The sequence below is a fragment of the Lynx rufus genome, unplaced genomic scaffold, assembly GCF_022079265.1.
Source record: "Lynx rufus isolate CCGP_SWC_20201006 ecotype Redwood Valley unplaced genomic scaffold, mLynRuf1.p SCAF_5, whole genome shotgun sequence".
NCBI lineage: Eukaryota > Metazoa > Chordata > Mammalia > Carnivora > Felidae > Lynx > Lynx rufus.
This window is the reverse complement of record NW_025814867.1, coordinates 71,309,349-71,331,570: the sequence shown is the minus strand read 5'-3', so window position 1 is coordinate 71,331,570 and position 22,222 is coordinate 71,309,349. Positions and strand designations below refer to the sequence as shown.

Here is a 22,222-nt window from a genome sequence, read left to right as displayed (position 1 = left end):
GAGTAAAATATTATTTAAAACCATGAAAAATTGTGAACAATTTAAGTGTTCCCCCAGAGGAGAGGGCTTAGATAAATTATGGTATGTGGACAGGATGGAATATGATATAGTCATTAAAGATTGTTTTAGAAAAATACTTACACAGACTTATTCACCAGTATATAAAAATATTTTCATAAATTATGTGTAATACATATATTTTATTTCTGGATGACGATATTACATGTGATTTTTTTTCCTTTGTACTTCTCGGTTTTCACATTTTCTATATTGAGCATGTATTTCTACAATGAGAAAATATAATACATAGTTTATTTTTAAAATTTTTATATGTTTAATTATTTATTTTGAGAGAGAGAGAGGGAGGGAGAGAGTCCTAATGCTGACAGCACAGAGCTTGACATGGGCTCAAACTTACAAACCTACTGTGAGTCATGACCTGACCTAAAATCAAGAGTCAGAGGCTAACCCACTGAGCCACCCAGGCGCCCCACATAGTTTATATTTTTAAATTCTTAATAAAACATATACATGTCTATTACCAATACTGGCTCGTAAGTACTATAATTTACAATGGTGTCAAGGCATTAACCAGAGGGATGAAATTTTAAGGATGAATTTCAAGCATCAACCAGCATGTGGAGGGTGAAAGCCTTTACCACTTTTAAGATCTATTCATATGTTCATTCAACAAATACCTATTTAAGGAGAAATCTTTTAATGGTAAAGTGTGCAACTTGAAATCTGAAGACCATAGTTCAAGTCTAGACTATGCCACTTAATAGCTATGTGAAATCCTTAACTACTAAAATCATTTTTGAGCATAGGGAATCTCAAAGGGAACTTTCACTTTATATTGTTTGAATTTTTAAAATCATCATAGTAAAAATCATGATTAGTTCTGTAAACAATAATTACATGCTTAATGTAATTATTGTATTATATATATATTTAAAAATTTTTTAGTGTTTATTCATTTTTGAGAGAGAGAGAGAGAGAGAGAGAGAGAGAGAGAAGGGCACAGAGAGAGACACAGAATATGAAGAAGGCTGCAGGCTCTGAGCTGTCAGCAGAGTGGGATATGGGGCTCGAACCCACGAACTGTGAGATCATGACCTGAGCCGAAGTCGGATGCTTAACCAACTGGGCCACCCAGGTGCCCCTAATTATTGTATTTTAAAGTAAAAATCACATTGTTATAAATTATATTATAATAAATATTTTAATATAATAAGTAATAAATAATTTAATTCATTGCTCTTCTTTTAATGGAGCAGACTTTGTAAGCAAAGACCAACAGAGTAAACATAAGACAAAAACTGGGGTGCCTGGTGGCTCAGTCTATTAAGTGTCCAACTCTTGATATCCACTCAGGTTGTGATCTTGGGGTCTTAAGATCGAGCCCCATTTGGGCTCCACGGTGAACATGGAACCTGCTCGGGATTCTCTCTCTCTCTCTGCCCCTCCCCTGCTCGTTTTCTCTCTCTCTCTAAAAGTAAATAAATAGTTTTTTAAAAAGAAGAAAAAATATATAAAGGCTAAAACAGATACAGATTAACAAAAACTAAAATGTAATTGTTCCAAAACCTTACAAATTTGACATACCACTGCCAATCTGTTCAAGAATGTAAAAAATGGGTGCCTGGGTGGCTCAGTCAGTTGAATGTTTGACTCATGGTTTTGGCTCAGGTCATGATCCCAGGGTTGTGGGATCAAGCTTGCAATTGGACTCTGCACTGAGGATGGAGCCTGCTTAAGATTCTCAGATTCTCTCTCTCTCTCTCTCTCTCTCCCTCCCTCCTTTGGTCTGCCCCTCCCCTACTTGTGAGCACACTTTCGAGAATGTCAAAAACAAGAGAAGACATAAAGCAAGGGGGAAATAACTCCAGATATATACTATAAATACCAATAAATTTGAAAACTTAAATGAAGTGTAAAATTTCTCGGAAGCCATCAAATACCAAAATTGTCCCAAGGAAAAAAAAGAAAAATTGACTAAGTTAATAAGCATTCAAAAAACTGAAATGGCAATTTCCAGTGTGTGTGTGTTTTTAAAAGCCAGGCCTAGATCATTTTAGAGGTGACTTTTTACCAAATCTTTTAAAAAGAGATTAATCTTATCTCAAACTTTTTTTTTTTTTTCTTTCCTGAGAACAGAAGAGAAGAAACAGCCAACTCACTTAGAAGAATAGAATAACCTTGAGGTGCAGCTGGGTGGCTCAGCTGGTTAAGTGTCCAGTTCTTGATTTCTGCTCAGGTCATGATGTTGTGCTTTGTGGAATTGAGCCCTGGGTAGGGCTCTGCACTGTCAGCAAGGAGCCTGCTTGGGATTCTCTCCCTCTCTCTCTCTCTCTCTCTCTGCCCCTCCCTGGCTTGCCTGTGTGTTCTCTCTCTTTCTCTCTCTCTCTCAAAATAAATAAATAAACTTAAAAAGAAAGAAAGGATAACCTTGATACCACACTGGATAGGCGATATAAGTAAGGAAAATTACACTTAAGCAAGTTCCCTGACAGGAACTGGTTCCCTTTGGGATTTTGGCTGGGGGATGGGCGAGGGAGATGGCGCGGGCGAGGGAGATGGCGCTGGCGAGCGCCTTTGTTCCCCACCAAGCTGAGCTCTGTCGTCCGGGACTCAGCAACTCTCCCTCCCGTTGTCCTCCAGCTTTCCCAGAAAAATTACACTTAAGAACACAGAGGCAAACATTCTCTATGAAACGTTAGCTAGCTGAATCCAACATTAGATTAAAAGCTTTTAGGGTGGCTAGATGGCTCAGTCGGTTCAGATTCTGACTCTTGATTTCTGCTCAGGTCGTGGTCTCTCAGTTTGTGGGATCGAGGCCTGCATCGGGCTCTATGCTGACAGTGTGAAGCCTGCTTGGGATTCTCTCTCCCTCTCTCTCTGCCCCTCCCCCACTCACGCTTTCAGTCTCTCTCAAAATAAACAAAATAAAACAAAGTTTTTGTCTAAATAGGATTTTCCTAGGAATACATAGATAATTCAACATCTGAAAATCAACCAATGTAATTTATATTAGCAGAGTAAGGGAGAAACCTCACATATTTATCTTAATAGGTACAGAAAAAGTCATTGCTTAAGTTTAACACCTACTTATAATAAAAGTTCTTAGAAAACTAAGGAAACTGATAAAACTACCTACCAAAACCTATAGTAGATATACTTTAAATATACTTACTGGGGAAACTTTAGGAGTCTTACATCTAAGACTAGAAACAAACAAACAAAAAGAATGCCTGCTATTGCTACTTCTCCTCATTAATAATGGTGCTCATTAGTAATAATAGTGGAAGTTACTACCAAATTCTGTGATAAGAAAAAAAGAGCTATTAGGGACATTTAATTCCTTAAATTTATGTCATTTATAGCAGATTATATGATTATTTACATTACAAATTAAGCAAAGATAGCTATTAGAACTAAGAAGACAAAAAAAGAGCTATTAGGGACATTTAATTCCTTAAATTTATGTCATTTATAGCAGATTATATGATTATTTACATTACAAATTAAGCAAAGATAGCTATTAGAACTAAGAAGACAAAAACCTGAACAAGGTATTTGTATACAAAATCAATGGTTAAAAAACCAGAAGCCTTCCTATATACCTGTAATAACCAGTTAGAAAATAAACATGTCAAAGCAACCCAAACTGTAAAGAATCCAGGCATTGACTTTACAAAAACTACAAATGACCTTTATGAAAAAATTTAAAAGAACGTTAAAAAGAGACATAAGAGGAGAAATACACAATTTTTACAAAAGGAAAGATTTTAACATTGTAAAGATGTTAATTCCCTCCAAAATGATTTATAATTTTCATGTAATTACAACAAGACTTTAGATGGAATTAGAACTAATCCTAAATTTACATGGAAGAAGAAAAAAGTCCACCAATAACTAAAAAGTTCTCAAAAAGAATAGTAGAGGAGGGGCACTTGGCTGGCTCAGTCAGAAGAGCATGCAACTCTTGATGTCGGGGTTGTGAGTTCAAGCCCCACGTTGAGTTTAGAGATTATTAAAAAAAAAAAAAAAAAAGAGTAGAGGACATAAGTTCACACTACCTGATGTTAAGACATATTGCAAAGCCCTAATATTTTAAGCATCCTGTATCTGTTAAAGCCTGTGATACTGTTGCTAGAACAGAGGAATATAATAAGTACAAAGATTCATATACCAGTCATGCCCATGAGGAGTTGATATATGATAAAATTGATATCATGATCACTGGGGGAAGATGCATTATTTAACAAATAGTATTAGGGAAATTGTCACATTTGAATGAAAAAACAAACAACCTGAATCATACTAACACACAAAGAAACTCAGATGTAGACATGAAGGGTATATCCAGAAAATTATTAGGGGAAAATGTAGGAAAATAATTTTATGACACTGGGGTTAGAGAAGATTCTGTAAACAAAATGCAGAAAGCATAACTTGTAAAGGGAAAATGTAATGGATCTATCTACATTAAAGATTTCTGTTCAACAAAAGACATTAGTAACATAATAATCTGGGAATTTTTTTTGCAGTGTATATAGAAAACAAAGGACTGATATTTACAATTTATAAAGAACTTTTGAAAATCGACCAGGAGAGGCAGTCCACAAAATAAGAAACCAAAATGTCTCATAAGCATACGGACATTTCCAATCTTGTTAGCAATCAGATAATGCAAACTCAAATAGTAATAATGTACTACTTTATGCCCCTACGATCTGCAGAAAATTAAAAAGTGGTATGATACTAATTTTTGGTGAGGATGTAGGGAAATATGGTCTGCTGATGGGAATATAAACTTTAGCTACTCTGGATAATATTTTGGAAGTATTTCAATCACAGGTATACTATGTGTATGTATATAACTCAACCCACCCACAGACCCCCAAAGAAAACCAAAACAAACCCAAAAAACTTCAACACATAAAAGAATGTTATGACAGTCTCGTGCATTAAAAAAATACTTAGAAGTGCAAAAGTCACTCAGTTTGATATTTAACTGAATTGACTTCAGAAAGGTGACAGAGAAGCGTTTTCTACCTTATGTGGTAAATCTCTTTGAGGACAAGAACCGTAGTTTATTTATTCTTATATTCCTGAACTTGATAGTAAATATCCTATAGCTATTTGTCAAACTGAAGAGTAGTGAAATAGACGTTTTTAAGGAGCTGCAGAGTCCATGAACTGTTTGAGAAAAATTTAGTAACATTACATCCACTGTCCATGGTTACAGTCACACAATTATAGTTAGCAAACAGGGATCAAATATCAAAGTCATATGCTTTGGTCCAGTACTCTCTAATATGTCATTTTCTCTCTTTAGGTGTCTGGTATAACATTTTGTGAAAAAAATGGGCACATTAAAAAAATTTTTTTTTAAATATTTATTAATTTTTTGGGACAGAGGAGAGAGACAGAAAGAGAGAGAGAGACAGAGAGAGAGAGAGAGAATGAGTTAGGGAGGGTCAGAAAGAGGGAGGCACGGAATCTGAGCCAGGCTCCAGGCTCTGAGCTGTCAGCACAGAGCCCAACATGGGGCCTGAACTCATGAACTATGAGATCATGACCTGAGCTGAAGTTGGAGGCTTAACCAACTGAGCCACCCAAGTGCCCCCCAAATAGGGCACATTTTATTTTTCTAAAGAAAATTTTTTGAAGTGTAGTGGGGAGTTAGTTTTGTTTATTCTAGCTTAAAAAACATTTGACTAATGGTATTAGAGAACCATTTTTCTAAGCTATAAACAAGAAGCTTAGATCAGGATTTTGTATTCTCAAATTTTAGTCTTTGATGTATCACCTACACTCCTTTTTCCATGCCCATGTATCATTATTATTTACTTCATATTTTTCTTCAAATCAATTTGTTTTTTTCTTAAAAAATCAGTTTTGTCCTAAGTAAAAATATTAATAATCAGATTTGATGTGATAGTTAACATATAATTTACAACCATGAAAATAAAACTTATACCACATACAATTATGTTTATATGTTGTGCACTTTGAGTTTGGATTAGATGACCTCTGAGGTCCCTCCCAGATAGACTAAGATTCTTTCATTCTAGGTTAGTTCCTCTACCTGAGCATTTTAATTATTCAGTAAAGAAAACTGATCAGTGCCATAAGGAACTTAACTATAATCTTGTAACCATAAAGAAGTATTTATTAAGATCTGTGCCATGATATTCTGCTTCATAAAATCCAAGATAGATATGCTGAAATTTATAAATTCAGTACAGCCAAACAGCTGTTAGATTGGAACATATAAAATATTTATAGTGTATAGAAAAAAGTGATGTGGTATATGGTATGAAGGAAGTAACTTATTTTAAGTTAGGGGAATAGAAGAATTAAAGAAAAATTTACTCTCACCTTGTTCATTGGGAAAACTTTACTCTTTTAGACCTTCTGGAGACTCAAATGGAGGTGTGTAAGAGTTGCAAAGATGAGGGTAGTTAACCATAGATTTTGTCTGAGGAATATGTTTCAGAAACAGGAATAAGGCCATAAAAAGAAGAGGCAACCCTAATAAAACGAACAGGGTAGACAGCAGAAGAGAATTTAATGTTCTCAAACTTCAGCCAATCAAAATTCAGAACAGAATGGTGAATGGCCTTTAAATAGAGAATTAAAGAAGAAAAAATTACCCACCAGAAATTACATTTGATGGGTATGATTCCAATTCTTGGTCTCAGGTTACTCTGAAAAAGAAGGGCAACAAAAGTGTCAATTGTTTCAACTATAATGTTTTTTGGTAGTGGACACTATCTGGGTAAGATTAAAAACTAGAAAACTTTTGAGTTTTCATTCAAAACCTACTTTTTATTAAAAATTTCAGGGCATAAGTCATTCAGCTCAATATTTTTAGCAAGAGAAAGCCTATCCAAGTTATATTCATTTGCTTTTTTAAAACCAAAAATAAGTAACAATTTTAAAGGTTTTGGTAACAAAGATTCTTTAAAAAAACTGTGTAAATAGTGGTGCCTGGGTGGCTCAGTCGGTTAATCATCTCACTCTTGATCTCGGCTTAGATCTTGATCTCTTGAGTTCAAGCCCCGTGTTGGAGCATGGAGCCTACTTAAAAAACAAAAACTGTCTAAATAATCATCCTTCTTTAACTGTGGGAATAATACTAGTAGATAATATAATATTCCTATGTAGCAAAGTGAGAAAATTGCTTCTTTTTAGAAGAAATTACTCTTCACAAATGTGATTTATTTTGGGTTTGAGTAGTTACCTGTTTAACACTAAGATTATTAAGGAGAATGAACTTAAGGAAGTGTGGTAACTGATGCTTTAAAATGCAAAGTCTTTATCCAGGAAAATTATTTTTCCATCACTTGTATGGAAGTAGGCTTCAAACAACTGTTACTCTTAAAATTTTTAGTTTTTAAATTTACAAATTGAACATATCACTTCATATAAACGTGAATTACATATCATAACTTTTAGTGATTTTGTTTTTTTGTTTTTTTGAGAGAGCACAAGTGAGCAAGGGGCCAAGGGGAGCAGAGAGAGAGAGAGAGAGAGAGAGAATCCCACAGGGGAAAAAGAGGGAAAAAGAGAGAAAGAGAGAGAAAGAGAGAGAGAGGCGGGACTTACCTGAAGCGGGGTTCATGCTCATCCCATGTGTGTCTCAAACTCATGAACCCGGACATCATGACTTGAGTTGAAGTCAGATGCTTAATGACTGAGCCATCCAGGCACCTGACAACTTTAAGCTTTGTGAATTTATATTATACAATACAAATGTACACATTCTTCTTAGATTTGAATGTTGTCTTAAAAGATTAATTTATGGAAAGTTAAACCAATATAAGGAGTATATGTAAATCCATAACCGAAGTACCATGTCTAAAAATTCTTGTAAATACTCTATCTTTGGTCATCAGAACTGAAAGTTACAGGTAAAGAAATATATATCCCCAAATTTCATTTTAATTTATAGGAATGAGACTGCTAATTGTAGGGTAAACCTGACCAACCAAATTTGCTTCTCCACTGGGATTAACATTTGGCCTTAACTACTTGTTTTCACTTAAATTCTTAACGAGTATTGATATTTGGTAAGCCAATCTACTTTCTGAATGTGGCCATTTGATTTTTTACTTATTTTTAAGGCTTTTTTTTTTTGAGAGAGAGAGAGAGAATGAACATGAGTGGGGGAGAAACAGAGAGAGGAGGGGGGAAGGGGAGACAGAGAATATCCCAAGCAGGCTCCATGCTCAGCCCAACACGAAGCTTGAACTCACAAACTCATGACCTGAGCCAAAATCAAGAGTTGGATGCTTAACTGACTGATCCACTCAGGCACCCCATGGCCATTTGATTTTTATTAGCTTTTTCAAATTATAGCTTGTAGTGCTTTTAGACATAAAAATTCTACTAAAAAACTAATCATAGTAGTTTGGGAAATATATTAAACTTCTTGCAAAAGGTAGTTATACTGACAAAAACAAGCAAAGTAAGGTTAATGGTAAAGTGCCAGGAATTAAGTAACACAGTGCTTTGCAAATCAGATTTAAAAATTAGGGACAGTGTTAGTCTATTGGAAAAAAAAAAAAAACAACCAAAAAATAAAAACTTGTATATATTACACCTGCCAACAACTCAGCAATCACCTAACAGGCTATAGGCCCTGTGAAATGGAGAAACTGGTTAATACGTGATGACACGTATTCAGGAAACCGAAGACAGGTGATTTTAAACGGTAAAACTGGCAAATTTGCAGGCAGGAAGAGAAGCTTTTGAGTAGTGCACAATCACTTCCAAATTTTGGAGTACAGGGGAAATTTGGAATTTCATAAGTAATAACTAATAGTAACGTGAAGACAAAAAAAAAAGCAAGAAAAAAAATGGCCCAACACTACTGCCAAGAATTCTTGATGCCAAGAATTCTATTGTAGTGCTAATAAACATCATTATCAGTTATGTATTCTTAGACTTGAAATGTGGTTCAAGTCACAAAAGAGATCAGTGGAATTGTTTCTGAGGAGAAAAAACCCAGAGTAACGAGAAAAATTTCTTTTTAAGTAGGGTTGTTTTTTTTTTTTTTTTTCAACGTTTATTTATTTTTGGGACAGAGAGAGACAGAGCATGAACGGGGGAGGGGCAGAGAGAGAGGGAGACACAGAATGGGAAACAGGCTCCAGGCTCTGAGCCATCAGCCCAGAGCCCAACGCGGGGCTCGAACTCACGGACTGCGAGATCGTGACCTGGCTGAAGTCGGACGCTTAACCGACTGCGCCACCCAGGCGCCCCGTAAGTAGGGTTGTTTTTACAAAGAAGTTTTTTAAGCTAGAAATATAGACCAGCTATCCAAGCAATTTGTGGTGTCATCAACTTATCTGAAAGCTGAGTCAAAGTAAAAAGTTTTTATTGGACAAACTGTCAGTGAGATGTGGCCTTAAGCTGCAGATTCATCAAAAAGTACAAAATTATATATGGTTCTGAAACTTGGATTAATATTTCCTGAGGTTTCCTTACAATCACTTTGATTACTAATGTGATCAAATGTAAAGCAGTAAAATACAGAACTGAGGAAAAAAAAAAAAACAAAACCAAGGCATTACTTATTTAAAGTTTGTTTCCTGAAAATAAAATTCCTGAAGCTGGATGTATATCAAAAAAGCATAAAAACAGAATTACCAAGAAGGTAGCCGAGTGGCTAAGTCAAGTAGTCATGGAAAACACACCAAGGACAAACCTTAGATCTTAATGTAACATGGTGTAATGGAAACAACACTAGACTAGAAGCCAAATAACTTGGATTCCACTCCTGTCTGCTACAACTGATGTTGTGACCTTGGCCTATTTCTACAATAGAAAACTGGAGGGTTTACACCAAATGGTTTCTAAGATTCCCTGCCTGTTTAAACCACTATGATTTTAAGTCTTCTAAGAAACATTTCTATCAGGTAACCCTACCTGGAATGTTCCAATCAGATGAGTTTCTAGGAATATAACTATACAATATATGACAATTGTAGAGATAAAAATGGTTTTTAAAAAACTTGTTGCTGCCACCATTTTCAAAATAGGCTACATTTCCACGGTTCTTGTAGTGGGAGAACCATATGTTGTAAATTGGTCTCTTCAACTATATCAATATTCCTGAACAAGAATATTGTTAGCAGCAGTGTTTATTGGAGTCCAATGATAGACAAAATTCTATTTTTGTGATACTGCTATTTAAGAAGCTGCTATTGAATTGTAGTTGTTATGTCTCTTCCTCCCATCCTCCAATTCATATGTTGAAGTCCTGAGCCCCAGTACCTCAAAATATGAGCTTATTTGGGGATAAGGTCTTTACTAGGTTAAAATAAGATCATTAGCGTTAGCACTAATCCAGTTATGACTGGTGACCTTATAAAAGGGGAAATTTGGGAGACAGACTTGTACACAAAGAGAACAGCACGTGAATAAAGACCGCCATCTACAAGCCAAGAAGAAAGGCCAGGAACACCTTATCTCTCAGATCTTCATAATTCTATGTTAACACTACAGTGTTAATATACCCACTATAGTGGGTTTTCTGAGTCAATAAATGATTTGACATCGGAAGTTTGGGCTGACTTTGCTGTTGCATAACTTAAAATAAATTGTGAACAGGTTGTGAGTTATAAAATGTTACTTTTTATTGTCAATGCCCTTACCAGTTCCTCCTCACTCCTATCTTAAATTATTTAACTCATGGATAGGGGTTGAAACAGAATAAAATAAAGACTGCCAACAAAACTGGATCTTCGCTTCCTATTGTAACATTTGCCTCCTAGTGTTATTAAAAGAATTACACAGATGGAGAGTCTACTGACAGCCTTGAGGATAATTCCTGATGGGGCATGCAAGAGGGAGAGTCTGGGTTCTTATTAATGGGAGTATCAGTGGACTTAATTGTATGTTACGTTGCATTTTAATGACTTTATATATAAAAAACTGAGCTTGTCTTTAGTTTAAAAAAGTTAATAGCACTCATAGTTACAGAAGGAAAACTGTGGTCTAGTTTCTTTAGTATATCTCTTTCTCATCAATTCATGAAATCAGAGCTTATGTAAGAAACAAGACAACACCAATAGTGGTTAAAACTATGAACTACCTGCATTGAAAATACCACATTTAGGATACCATTATAAATGTAATGAAAAATGGAGCAATGCTAAGAAAATGGGACAATTAAAAAAAATCTTACTTGTTAAAGACGATTCTCATAAGTTGCTTAAAATCATCTATTTTAACATCTCCAAAAGTCAAATTTATTATTTTACATTAATATTATGGCAGTTAAAGAAAATAATCAAGTTGTCTCATGGACTGGAAGGTGACTTATTAATTCCCTCTCATTTCCAAACCTCATCAAACAGTCACTACATTTATGAGGTAAGTCAGCTGCATGCTTAAAATCTAGATGAATTTTAAGATCTTCAATTTGTCCTGTTGAATATTCACAGTATTGACATAAATAAATCCCTTCAGATAAATGTGAATTTAAATGTTTGCAATATTCTAGCATACTTGAAAAGCCTTTCCCACAGTCATCACAAACATGAGGAAAAATTTTAGTATGTTCAATAGCAACATGCCTGTTAACATTTGTATGAAGTCTACTCCGAAAACCACATACTTGACATACAAAGAAGTTTTTACATTTGTCAAAGGTAATTTTGCTTAAGAGGCTATACTGTCCATGTTCTCCATTGTTATACTTATCACTTAACTCAATTAATTTACATGCATGTTCATTTACCACGTGGCTATGCAAGTCTTCTGGATCATTTGTTTCATGTTCACAAAACTGACACAAGTACTGTTCATCACAGCTGTGCTCCTGGAAATGTAGGTAGAGTTCACTGCTTGAGGAGAACTGTACATCACACTGCTCACACCAATAAAGGTGGTCACTAAAATGGGTGTCTGCAATGTGCTGGCTGAGGTTCTCAAAAATCACTGTTTTATAATCACAGTATTTACAAATGTAGGGATCCTCTTCATGCAGTTTGGCGTGCTCGATCAGAAGCACGTTGGTAGAGAAACTTTCCTTGCATACTCGACATACATTTGAATCAGTACGCTTATGCTTCAGGATCATATGCTGCTTTAAGTCAGAAAAATATTTGCTGTTGAACTCACAAAGTTCACATTTATAGAGGCCACTGCTATTAGCTCTCAGTAAAGGCCACTTCTGCTGGGCAGTCACATTCAAAGCTTGGCTCTTGTCAAGAATTTTGCAAAGTTTAGATGGCGGCTCCTCATCAGTTTGGTCTTGGAGACTCTCAGAGGAATTGTTTTCTGTTTCTATATCATAATCTTCAGAAATTGCATGCACTTCTGCAGCAATTGGAACATCTTCAGCGGTGTGAACTTCTATAGGACTCTCTTCTTGAGTTTGTTGGTTGACTGATTCAGGTGAGTCACACTCTTCATCACAAATTTCAATATCAGCAGATTTTTCTGAAAAAATGTAATAAGTCTATTATTATCATTAAATAAGACCTATTAAATAAATAATTGGTACAAAATTTATTTTACACATTTTATTAATGTATATAAAATAAATAAATGCGATTAACTAGTTTCCCTAACCTGTAGAAAAGGCAGTGTGGTCTAGAATTCTAAGTACAGGACTGGGAACCAGGTAGTTCTGATTTCTATTTCTGGCCTTGATCCCATCTGTAAATTTTGGCAGGTCATTTGATGTCTCTGTATCAGAATCATCATCTGTAGAAAGAGATTTGGAAAAATACTTATTATTTATACCAAAGTATTAAATATTAATTATTACTAAAGCACTAAGCGTTTTCAATATAATTTTGAATTCTGATAGGAACTAAAGGACTTAGATTTAGCCAGGAAAAGAGATGTTATCCATATACCACAGATACCCAAAAAATCTGTCCAATCAAGCAACTGCTTTTGCTTCCATGCGCCCCATTTGTACTACAATCTACTTTTTAAAGTTACTTAGGAATTTTAAGTTTAAATTTCTGACTTTGAATAAACCTTTATTCCCTTAGCCCAGCCCCAATGTTTTAAAGTTAGCATGGGGAAACTGAAATACAGGTCAATAGAAAAAGCTGGGCTTCAACATCATGTCAGTGTTGTTTTTAATAGACTTTAAATTTTTAGAAGTTCTCAGAAAAAAATTTGAGAAGATTGTACGCAGAATTCCCACATAACCTGAATTCAGTTTCTCTATTCTCTTACAAAAAGATGGTACATTTGTTCCAATTAATAACCAATACTGATAAGATGGTATTAACTAAAGTCCATACTTATCCAGATTTCCTTAGTTTTTACCTAATGTCCTTTTTCTGTTCCAAGATCCTAAGATTCCACATTACATTCAGTTGTCATCTCTCTCTAGGCCTCTGTTAGCTGTGGCAGTTTCTCAGACTTTCCTTGTTTTTGATGATCATGACAGTTTTGAGGAGTACAAGTCAGGTATTTTGTAGGATGTCCCATTAATGAAATGTTGTTTTTTTCATGATTAGACTGGGATTATGGGTTACTGGAGGTAGACCAGAGAGGCAAACTACCATTTTTACCACATCATATAAAGGGTACACACTATTAACATGATTTATTACTATAGACTGATTACCTGGTTGAAGTAGTATTTAGCAGGTTTCTCTGCTGTAAAGTCACTCTTTTACTTTGGAAGGAAGTCCCTGCTTGCAGTCCTTACTTAAGGAGTGGGAAGTCATGCTCCACCTCCTTGAGGGAGGAGTGTTTATATAAATAACTTGGAATTCTTCTGTATAGATTGCTTTCTTACATGAGGGTGCCTGGGTGGCTTGGTCGGTTGAGCATCCGACTCTTGATTTCAGCTCAGGTCATGAACTCATGGTTCCTGAGTTTGAGCCCTACATCAGGCTCTGTGCTGACAGTGCAGAGCCTGCTTGGGATTCTCTCCCCCTCCCCATGCATGCTCTCTTTCTCTTTTAAAATAAATAAATAAACTTAAAAAAAAAAGATTTCTTTCTTATTTACTTAGTCATATCAGTATGAACTCATGTGTATTTATTTTATACTTTGGGTTATAATTCTTTTTTTTTTTTTTTTCCTCTCTAATTGTTTCAGCTTTGGCTGCTGGGAGCTCTTTCAGTCAGCCCGTGTTTCTTTGACATACCTGTATTGTGTGTGTATGTGTGTTTTGAGTACCTCCTTATTTTCTGGCACTACAAAATGCTCCAGTCTCATATATTTCCTGCTTCAGAACGAGAATCAGCCATTTCTCTAAGTACCAGTTCTTTTTACTGGAGAATGGTTTTAGAAACCAAAATCTGGGCACTGGTGTGCTCACTCCTACTGGGGTGTCATTTCTTTTAGGCCCTCTCAGCTAACAGACCAAAAATGTGTGTACACTGCCAGATATACAGAGACATATCTATAAATATCTCTGTATGTAACCATCTATGTCTCTATTAAGCCAAACAGGAGTTCACACAGATGTCTCCAACGCCTCATGTTTTTTAAAAATTTATGTTTCTGTGTCTATGAGAGGAGTTCAAGGAAACTGGCAGTTTTGATGGTTGCAAAGAAAGAACAAATGCAAGTTGTTGTCATTTACCCAATGCTCTAGAAAAGCCTTAATAGAAGATGCAACATTGAAAAACACTAAATCACTCATCCTGTTTCTTCCTTCCATTAGCCCTCTAGACTACAGCTAAGTGGAAGAACTGTATGTAATACTATTCTTAACCTTTCTTCATAAATCTTCCCAACTCTGGATTGTCTCACTTTGCCATCAACTCCTAGCCACCTAAAATGGACTTAGGAGAATGTGCTTTTTATTTATAGGTCTGAAATAACATTAAAAATAAAAAATTCACATACTTGTTTTCTTACAAAAAATTGTTTCCTTACATTTAAACAAATTTAAACACTTGCCCACTTAGAAATCATCATTTTCACCCACATTTTCAAAGAAATACAAATACATAAAAGCAACTTAAAGAATATTTTGGAAAATATTAGATATACCTTTGTTGTCAAAATATTTTAAGTCTGGTTGTCTCATAGAACAAACACTGTAACAATGATCAGAAAAAATTCCATTGAATCCATCTGCAATTCTGCTTATTCCAGAGGAATCTGAACACAAGAGCAAAATTTTACAAATTCCAGGTAAACATACATACACTTAACAGCCATCCCATTATCCAACATATTTTCATATTTGAAATTTTCATATTTGTAATAAAGTATTAACATTTCCCTTAATTCTGAAAGCTTCTACATTTCAGACCTGATACTGAACTGAGCTTTGAAAGAACCACAAATTACACAATTTACAATATAACACCTTGAAGCACACAAAAATAGACTTGCCTTACAGTCAGAATTCCACAAATTATAAATATGTGATAATGTATTAACTGCAAAAAACATTGAATTAACTACCAAGATCTGCCATATAGTGAAGACAAAACCCAAGGCATAGGGGAAATGGTCTGAGGATCAGTTAGGGCTTCTGAAGAGTCATTTCAAGTCTTGTCTGGGATGAGCTGGCAAGCGCTGAACTAGATTTAATCTCCTCAGATATGAAGAATGTGTAGCTTGGGTGGGTTAACAGGTATGCTAGAGACTGTCTCAAATACATGTGGTCACAAAGACTTCTCTTCTTAAGACCTCTCTTGCTGCCAAGACAGCAGAGCCAACCTCAACCAAAAGATCTAAAATAATACAATCAAAATGGAAGTTCACATTTCTGAAAATAATGTACAGGATAAAACATTTTTTTCCGTAATCATGCAAAATATCTCCCACCAAGGTTAATGTTGTGCCTTAAGAACAAGTCTGGGAATCACACAGACAAATCTCAATTATGCTGTATAAGCATGCAACCTTGGGTATCTAATTTTAAGTATCTATCAACCATTAAATTGTATTAAATAATGTTTGTAAAGTTCCGATGTGTGCCTAGCACATGGTAGACAATGAACAATGTATATTCAGAGAATTTAAAGTTTTCTCTTACCTGAAAACGGACCCAGATATTTAACTGTTATTTGATCCATTTATGAGAAAATGGGTAAGAATACAATTGTATGGGAATTAATCCATGGCCCAACTTTAAAAGTCTACTGACCTGAGTAACGAGAAGGGTGTAATGTCTTCCTTTTTCTTTTTTTAGGATATTCATTCATATCTTTTCAATCTGAAAATGGAAAAATTTAACAAAAGTATCAAAAATAAAAACTGTTAATATTTTATAAAAATTCCACCTAACCAAAGAATTTATTGGCAATAAGAAATGTGTGTGCCACTTGAAAACCTATTTCCTAAGAGAAATGTTAAATAATGCTTCCATTTGTATTTTGGATTTATTTTTCTGATCAAGTTTAAAAGTAGGACACCAATATCTGCGGTTTTTTTTTTTTTTTTTTCTCTTGGCGAGGTTGAGAAATCCATTTCAAATGTTGATGTAATTGTGAATACTGGACAATTACAATAAGCCGTACTCTTAGCTTTTATTTAAAAAAAATTGCTCTTATGGTACCATGTTAAGAATAAAACAAGTCCATTTCTTACAACTGAGAATATTTTGATACACTTTTCAATCTAAAGGTGGATATAATGCCTTCAAAAAATACTGTCACAAATCTTTATCTCCTGACTTTCAAAAAATATACTCATCACATAGAAGCTCAGAATACAATTTTCAAGAAAAAATCCTTTTCTTACTTGTAAGGTCACATTCAACACTCTACTGAGAACAAAACAGGTAGCAATCATTTAATGATTAATCATTTACTCAAACAATTAATCAAATCATCATTAAGTGATTGAATTTCCACAGACTGTTACAAAATTGACTAATTGGTTTTGCCACATTCCACTTACTTGGTATAATTCTTAATACTGTGGTGAGGAGAAATGAATTACAGGGAAGTTTTCACAGATGGTAAAAAAATAGCCTGTAGCAAAATACACAACAGAAGTCATATAAGCAAAAATGTAGTTCACTTCTGAGACTCAAGAATACAATGGCACCAGGTCTTTAATTAACTGGAAAATTATATGGAAATAATTCAAGTATAAATAAGCTTTTGGATATACTGTATAAACACTAAAAATTGATAAATATATATGTGTCATATTTCTCTGAAATAAACTTACCTTCTAAAGCTATAGCTATATTTTAACACCAAAACAGGAATATAAATCAGCCTACTTTATTCAGCCATAATGAAAGCAAATAGAATGAAAGCAAACCAAATCAGACTTCAAACTGTTTCAGTCCTTATAGATTATCCAACAATATAAGAACAACGACCACTTACTGAGCACCAATCACGTAACAGGTTGTGCACCTACTTTATCTTATTTAATCCTATAACATGATAAATGTACAACAGTCTCTCAAAATTATTTACCCCTTGTTATTGATGAGGAAACTGAAGCATAGTAAGATTAAATAAAGACAATTCTTAATAACTGGTAGAGTTGGAATTTGAATAAAGATCAAATTTTAAAGCACATGCTTTGAAAACAAATAGGGAAATAAAGAGATCACCCCAATTCAAGTAACAGATTAGTGTCAGAATCAGAACTACCTCTTCCATTTCAGGTTAGTGTTCCTTCACTGTAGAAATGGGCAAGTAAGGAATGTCAGAAAAAGATATTGAAGTTTTCTCCGCCAGCTTTACATGCTGCTTTTCTTACCATCAAAGCAATATATATAGCAGGTAGAACTTGGTACCATTAGTGAGACCATCTCATTTCTAATGATAAGTGTACATACTGTCTGCTGCTTCACTAGGTTCTGGGTGTATTAATTAGCACTACAGGTGATGTGATAACACAGTATTAAGACAGTGCTTTTTAGTTTACTGAACATTTCTCGATCTTATTTTACTGATGAGGAAACAGATTCAGGGAAAGTCAAGTCATCTAAGTTGCAGAACCAGAGATGAAAAAGCATGCCTTCTGAGTTCTGAACAACTAACTCTGTGTAAGTAATTTTCATTGCTAATCACTATTACCAGTAAGTTACATCTTGGTTCCAGTTCTTACTTAGCCACCAACGGGAGGAAGGGAAGGAAATCACCCAAAGAAACAGACAACAGTGAGATTTATAGAAATATCTATCTATTATATCTATCTATCTATCATGCCTCACCTACCACAAATAGCATTCCTTGAACCCTTCCCAGTCAAGTGCCTTAAAAAATAAAAAATTTCCTTGGGGCGCCTGGGTGGCGCAGTCGGTTAAGCGTCCGACTTCAGCCAGGTCACGATCTTGCGGTCCGTGAGTTCGAGCCCCGCGTCGGGCTCTGGGCTGATGGCTCAGAGCCTGGAGCCTGTTTCCGATTCTGTGTCTCCCTCTCTCTCTGCCCCTCCCCCGTTCATGCTCTGTCTCTCTCTGTCCCAAAAATAAAATAAAAACTTTGAAAAAAAAAAAAATAAATAAAAAATTTCCGATTATGTAATAAACTAAAATTTCAAGACTTATTCCTAATACCTCTTCTGTATGCTTCTAAAATTTAAAAAGCCCAGAGCATCACACTTCATGTCTTAAATGCTCTAAAACTGTCAGCCAAACATTATAGTATCTTCTTGCAATTTCAGAATACACTTCAAATTCTTTCCAACCAGAAGAATAAAAAAGTAAGGAAAGGAAACCAAGCATAGCATTAAAATTGATGTTGCAAGCTGGCATGGATTCAGGTGAGAGGAAGAGGATCATCTTGATCAGGAAAGGTCTGACTCCTACTCAGGGCTGAACAATATCCAAACATTTATCAGACCCCCCCCCCCCCCCCCCCGCTTTGGCAGGATGCTAAGATGCCTACTCAAGACCAAAAATGCTATCCATCCTTCATTTCAGCAAATATTCTTATGGACTTTTTGTATACATAACTACCCTGATGAAGAAGTTTGGCTTTTTACTCAGAGATGTCACATAAACATTTGCTCACTAGTCTTCCTCTCATGGGTAAGATTCTGAATCACATGCAACTTATCATTCACTCCCTCTTCTCCACTTAAACTGCACATGTAATACATGTCACTGCAGGAAAATTAAGAAAAGGTTTAGAAACCAAGTTAATTAAATCACCTAGAATCTATTCACCCAGAAAAACCATTAGCATTTTGGGGTATAGACATCTAGGCATTTCCCTATGTTAAGATATATATAAACATTTTACATTTTTGTAAAAATGTATATGTTTCATGTTTGACACATGAAACAATTTTTTTTAAAAGCAACTTACAAAATACATATCAGCCTCTTTCCACCTGTCATTTTTTTTCAATAAGAATGTACAAAACACCACATTAACAGGCAGTTAGTACCTGTATCAAAAATATCAACATTTAAGGCCTTTCACTCAGTGTAAATATTCTCTAGCAGATACAAAAATAAGGCAAGTATTTACAATCAAAAGCTCTATTTTTACAACAGCATTTTAACAGCAAGTTCTTTTCTAGCCTCATTTCAAAATAAGTATATAAACTCCAGATGTTAAAAGAACTGAAACATAAAAATGTTTCGGGAGAGTCTTTGAACTAGAACCAACTGTGTGCCCAACTTGAGTGTCAGTCTTTCCTGAAATACAAATTTTTATCTCTTTGTAAAGAGAGAAACTGCTTCAAATTACTTGCGTCCCAGGTTATGCTGAAAAAGAAAACCAAAGGGGTGTATAAGCACCCTAACGAGGGGCCGAGGCCACCGCCCGGAGACTGGAGCGCCAGAACCAACGCCTGCTTTCTGCGGCTGTGGCTCGGGGCGAACAAGGGATGCGCCGCCAGAGGGTCTCGAAGCCGCCCCGCACGACCGGGGGCGGGAGCCCAGCCGCCGTAGGACACGACTGTCGGAGGGGCCGCGCAGGAGCGTCCGGGACCCAGCCGCCTCCACGCCCGTGCCACGCGCCAGGCCCACAGGGGCCGGGTGACCAGCGGGGACTCCCAAACCCCGGCCCCAAAGGCGCCATAAGGAAAAGAGCCGCAGGGGGCCTAGGCGTCCTCCCCGGGAGGGGGAACTGCCTTCGGGATGGGGGAGGGGCCGGCATCCCGCCATAAAACGGAGACAGGGTTTCAGTTTAAAAGACGCCGTCCGGTCTTCCATGTCCTCTCGCGTGGGAGGCTGCGCCCGCACACCGCCGGCCCGCTCTTCCCTCACACTCACCGGGACCCCAGGGCCTGTCCGGCCAGCCCAGGCGCAGCTTCGAGGCGGCGGCGGCCAAGGCGCCCGAGCGCGGGAGGAGGGGCCGCGCCACTGTGGCCCTCGCGCTCCCGGGCGCTCCTGCAGGGCAGCCCCTCTCCCTCCCGCGCGCCTCACGCCCTGCCAGCCAGGCCCCAGGCCCAGGCTTGGCTGCCGCACTCACCGCCTCGCTCCGCGCCTGCGCCGCGCACCTCAGGGGCCCGCCGACTAGGCGGGGAGGTGACTAGGTGAGAGTGAGAGGGGGGAGGGCTGGGGGGGGGGGATCCGGCTGCGAGGCCACGCCGCACTCCAGACCTGGGAGGGACCACCGGCCTTTAGCCCCGGGGGTGGCCCATCGGCCCGCGCCCCCTGCTGGCACCTCTGCGCCGCCGCAGGCTGCTTCCGGACGGGGTACCGCCCCTCCCATGCGGAGCGGGTGATTCCACTCCCTAGAATTGCTCCCGACGAGGCCACCAAGGGGACTCCCCCCGCCCCGGGCGGGCTTTCAGCCCTTTCTCCCGCCCCTAGAGAAGTGGGAGAAGCGCAGCTTGCCAGCGGCCCCTTTCCCACCCAGCTCCTCCAGGGGGCGTGCTAGAGTGGTCTGGGACGGGTTAGGCGTGGCAAATGGCATTTCAACCCCCAGAGTGGCAGATGCTTGCTGCGTATGTAAAGGGAGACGGCAGAGTCACGGTTTTACCGAGGCCCCTTCAAAGAACTACGCAGGGCTGTGATGCTGTTTACCAGGGCAAGAAGGTGAAAATCTTGAAGATCGATGAGTCGTTACTAGGCTTCAGTGGGAAGCCTTGATTCAAGAAATCCCGGTGGAATGAATGTGAAATAATAGGGGATTGGATTTGATTATTTAATTCTTTTCCCGACTGTGAGCTTCTAGGAGCAGATGTAGAGAGGATTAAATTGAACAAACATAAGTAAATTTGTGAACACGGTTTCATAAATGATCTCTGTATAAGTGTGGTCATATGTTTAATCTTTAATAGTAAATTGAAGTTGTCAGTCCCAATTTACAAATTAGAAAAGCAAAGGACTAGACACTAGATTTTATTCATTTTTGTAACCTCAGCACCCGGGTTACAATAATTGTTGAGTAGATAAATAAGGCCCATGTGGATTATCACATGCTCAAGGTCACTCGGATAGTTAGGGCTGCAATCTGTGTCTTTTCATCCATGGCCATTGTGCTTTTTCTGATTACCATTGCTACCCAACCAAACGCTGGAGAGTAATAATCACAGACCTTACTCCGATCCCTCCAGCTGTATCCCAGAAGATAAAGCCTTATTTTAAAGAGACAGTTTGTGAGGCTCAATTTTTATGACCTCAACTTTTAAGTGTATGCTCAGCCCAAATAAGTGAATGTTTACGAATGCAGCCATGGCCTGAATAAAGTAAGAAGAGATTTAGTGGTATCTTTTAATCCTAGTGTAGTTAGTACCTGCCACCGAATAGGGAATGGACACGTTTGTTGAATTTATGAAGAACAGTATGCCTCCTTCTCTCCTCTGGCTGGGCTGTTTCCGGATGTGACACAGTGGAAGCCACAAGGGGGTGGTATGGGACCATTTTAAGTTACTGTTTTGCTCACGCTTAGCCTTGTGCCAAACGAAATCATTACATTTTAGGCTGAAGTTTTATTTCAAAACATTTTGCAGTAAGAGAAAACCCCACCCCCCCACTTCAGCGCATTACTTAAACAAACAAACCCACATGATTTTCCCTTAACCAGAGAAGTAAATAAGAGCATCACAATGTTTACATGTCCTTTAGCATAATCACAAGGCAGAGGCTACTTGATGTTCTTTGATTAGGTGGAGTATGTTTTCCAGTTTCATTTTTTGCCTCTCCCTTTTCCAATCCTTCCTCTTAAAGGGAGGGTGTGGCGGCAGGGATGAAACCCTCAGATCTCAAAAAAGTACCAAGTTGTAGAGTTTGCGATCTATAATTTTGACTAAAGGGCTATTGAATCATCCTTTCTTCCAACTTTTTAAAATCACATTTGTAGCACAGCTTAATTTTTTCCTGATTAGAAAAGGCATACATCTT

The 22,222-nt window shown here is 37.2% G+C and overlaps 1 protein-coding gene and 1 pseudogene across 2 annotated transcripts; both read right to left on the bottom strand.

Annotated features, from left to right (window-relative positions):
• Positions 1 to 9,374: 9,374 nt before the first annotated feature.
• On the bottom strand, positions 9,375 to 20,577 carry ZNF639 (zinc finger protein 639). 2 transcript variants are annotated; one of them, XM_047099846.1, is made up of 6 exons: positions 20,346 to 20,577; positions 16,858 to 16,931; positions 16,103 to 16,171; positions 14,995 to 15,105; positions 12,595 to 12,729; positions 9,375 to 12,462 (listed from the first exon to the last, which is right to left on the bottom strand). In XM_047099846.1, exons 3-6 carry the CDS (start codon positions 16,158 to 16,160, stop codon positions 11,309 to 11,311), a joined length of 1,458 nt encoding a protein of 485 aa, XP_046955802.1. In that variant the 5' UTR covers positions 16,161 to 16,171; positions 16,858 to 16,931; positions 20,346 to 20,577; the 3' UTR covers positions 9,375 to 11,308. The 2 variants fall into 2 exon arrangements, with proteins under 2 accessions (XP_046955802.1, XP_046955803.1); XM_047099847.1 differs by lacking the exon at positions 20,346 to 20,577 and adding an exon at positions 20,147 to 20,337.
• The window catches only part of LOC124527196 (protein Smaug homolog 2-like), a 34,449-nt pseudogene continuing 32,616 nt past the window's right edge, over positions 20,390 to 22,222 (bottom strand).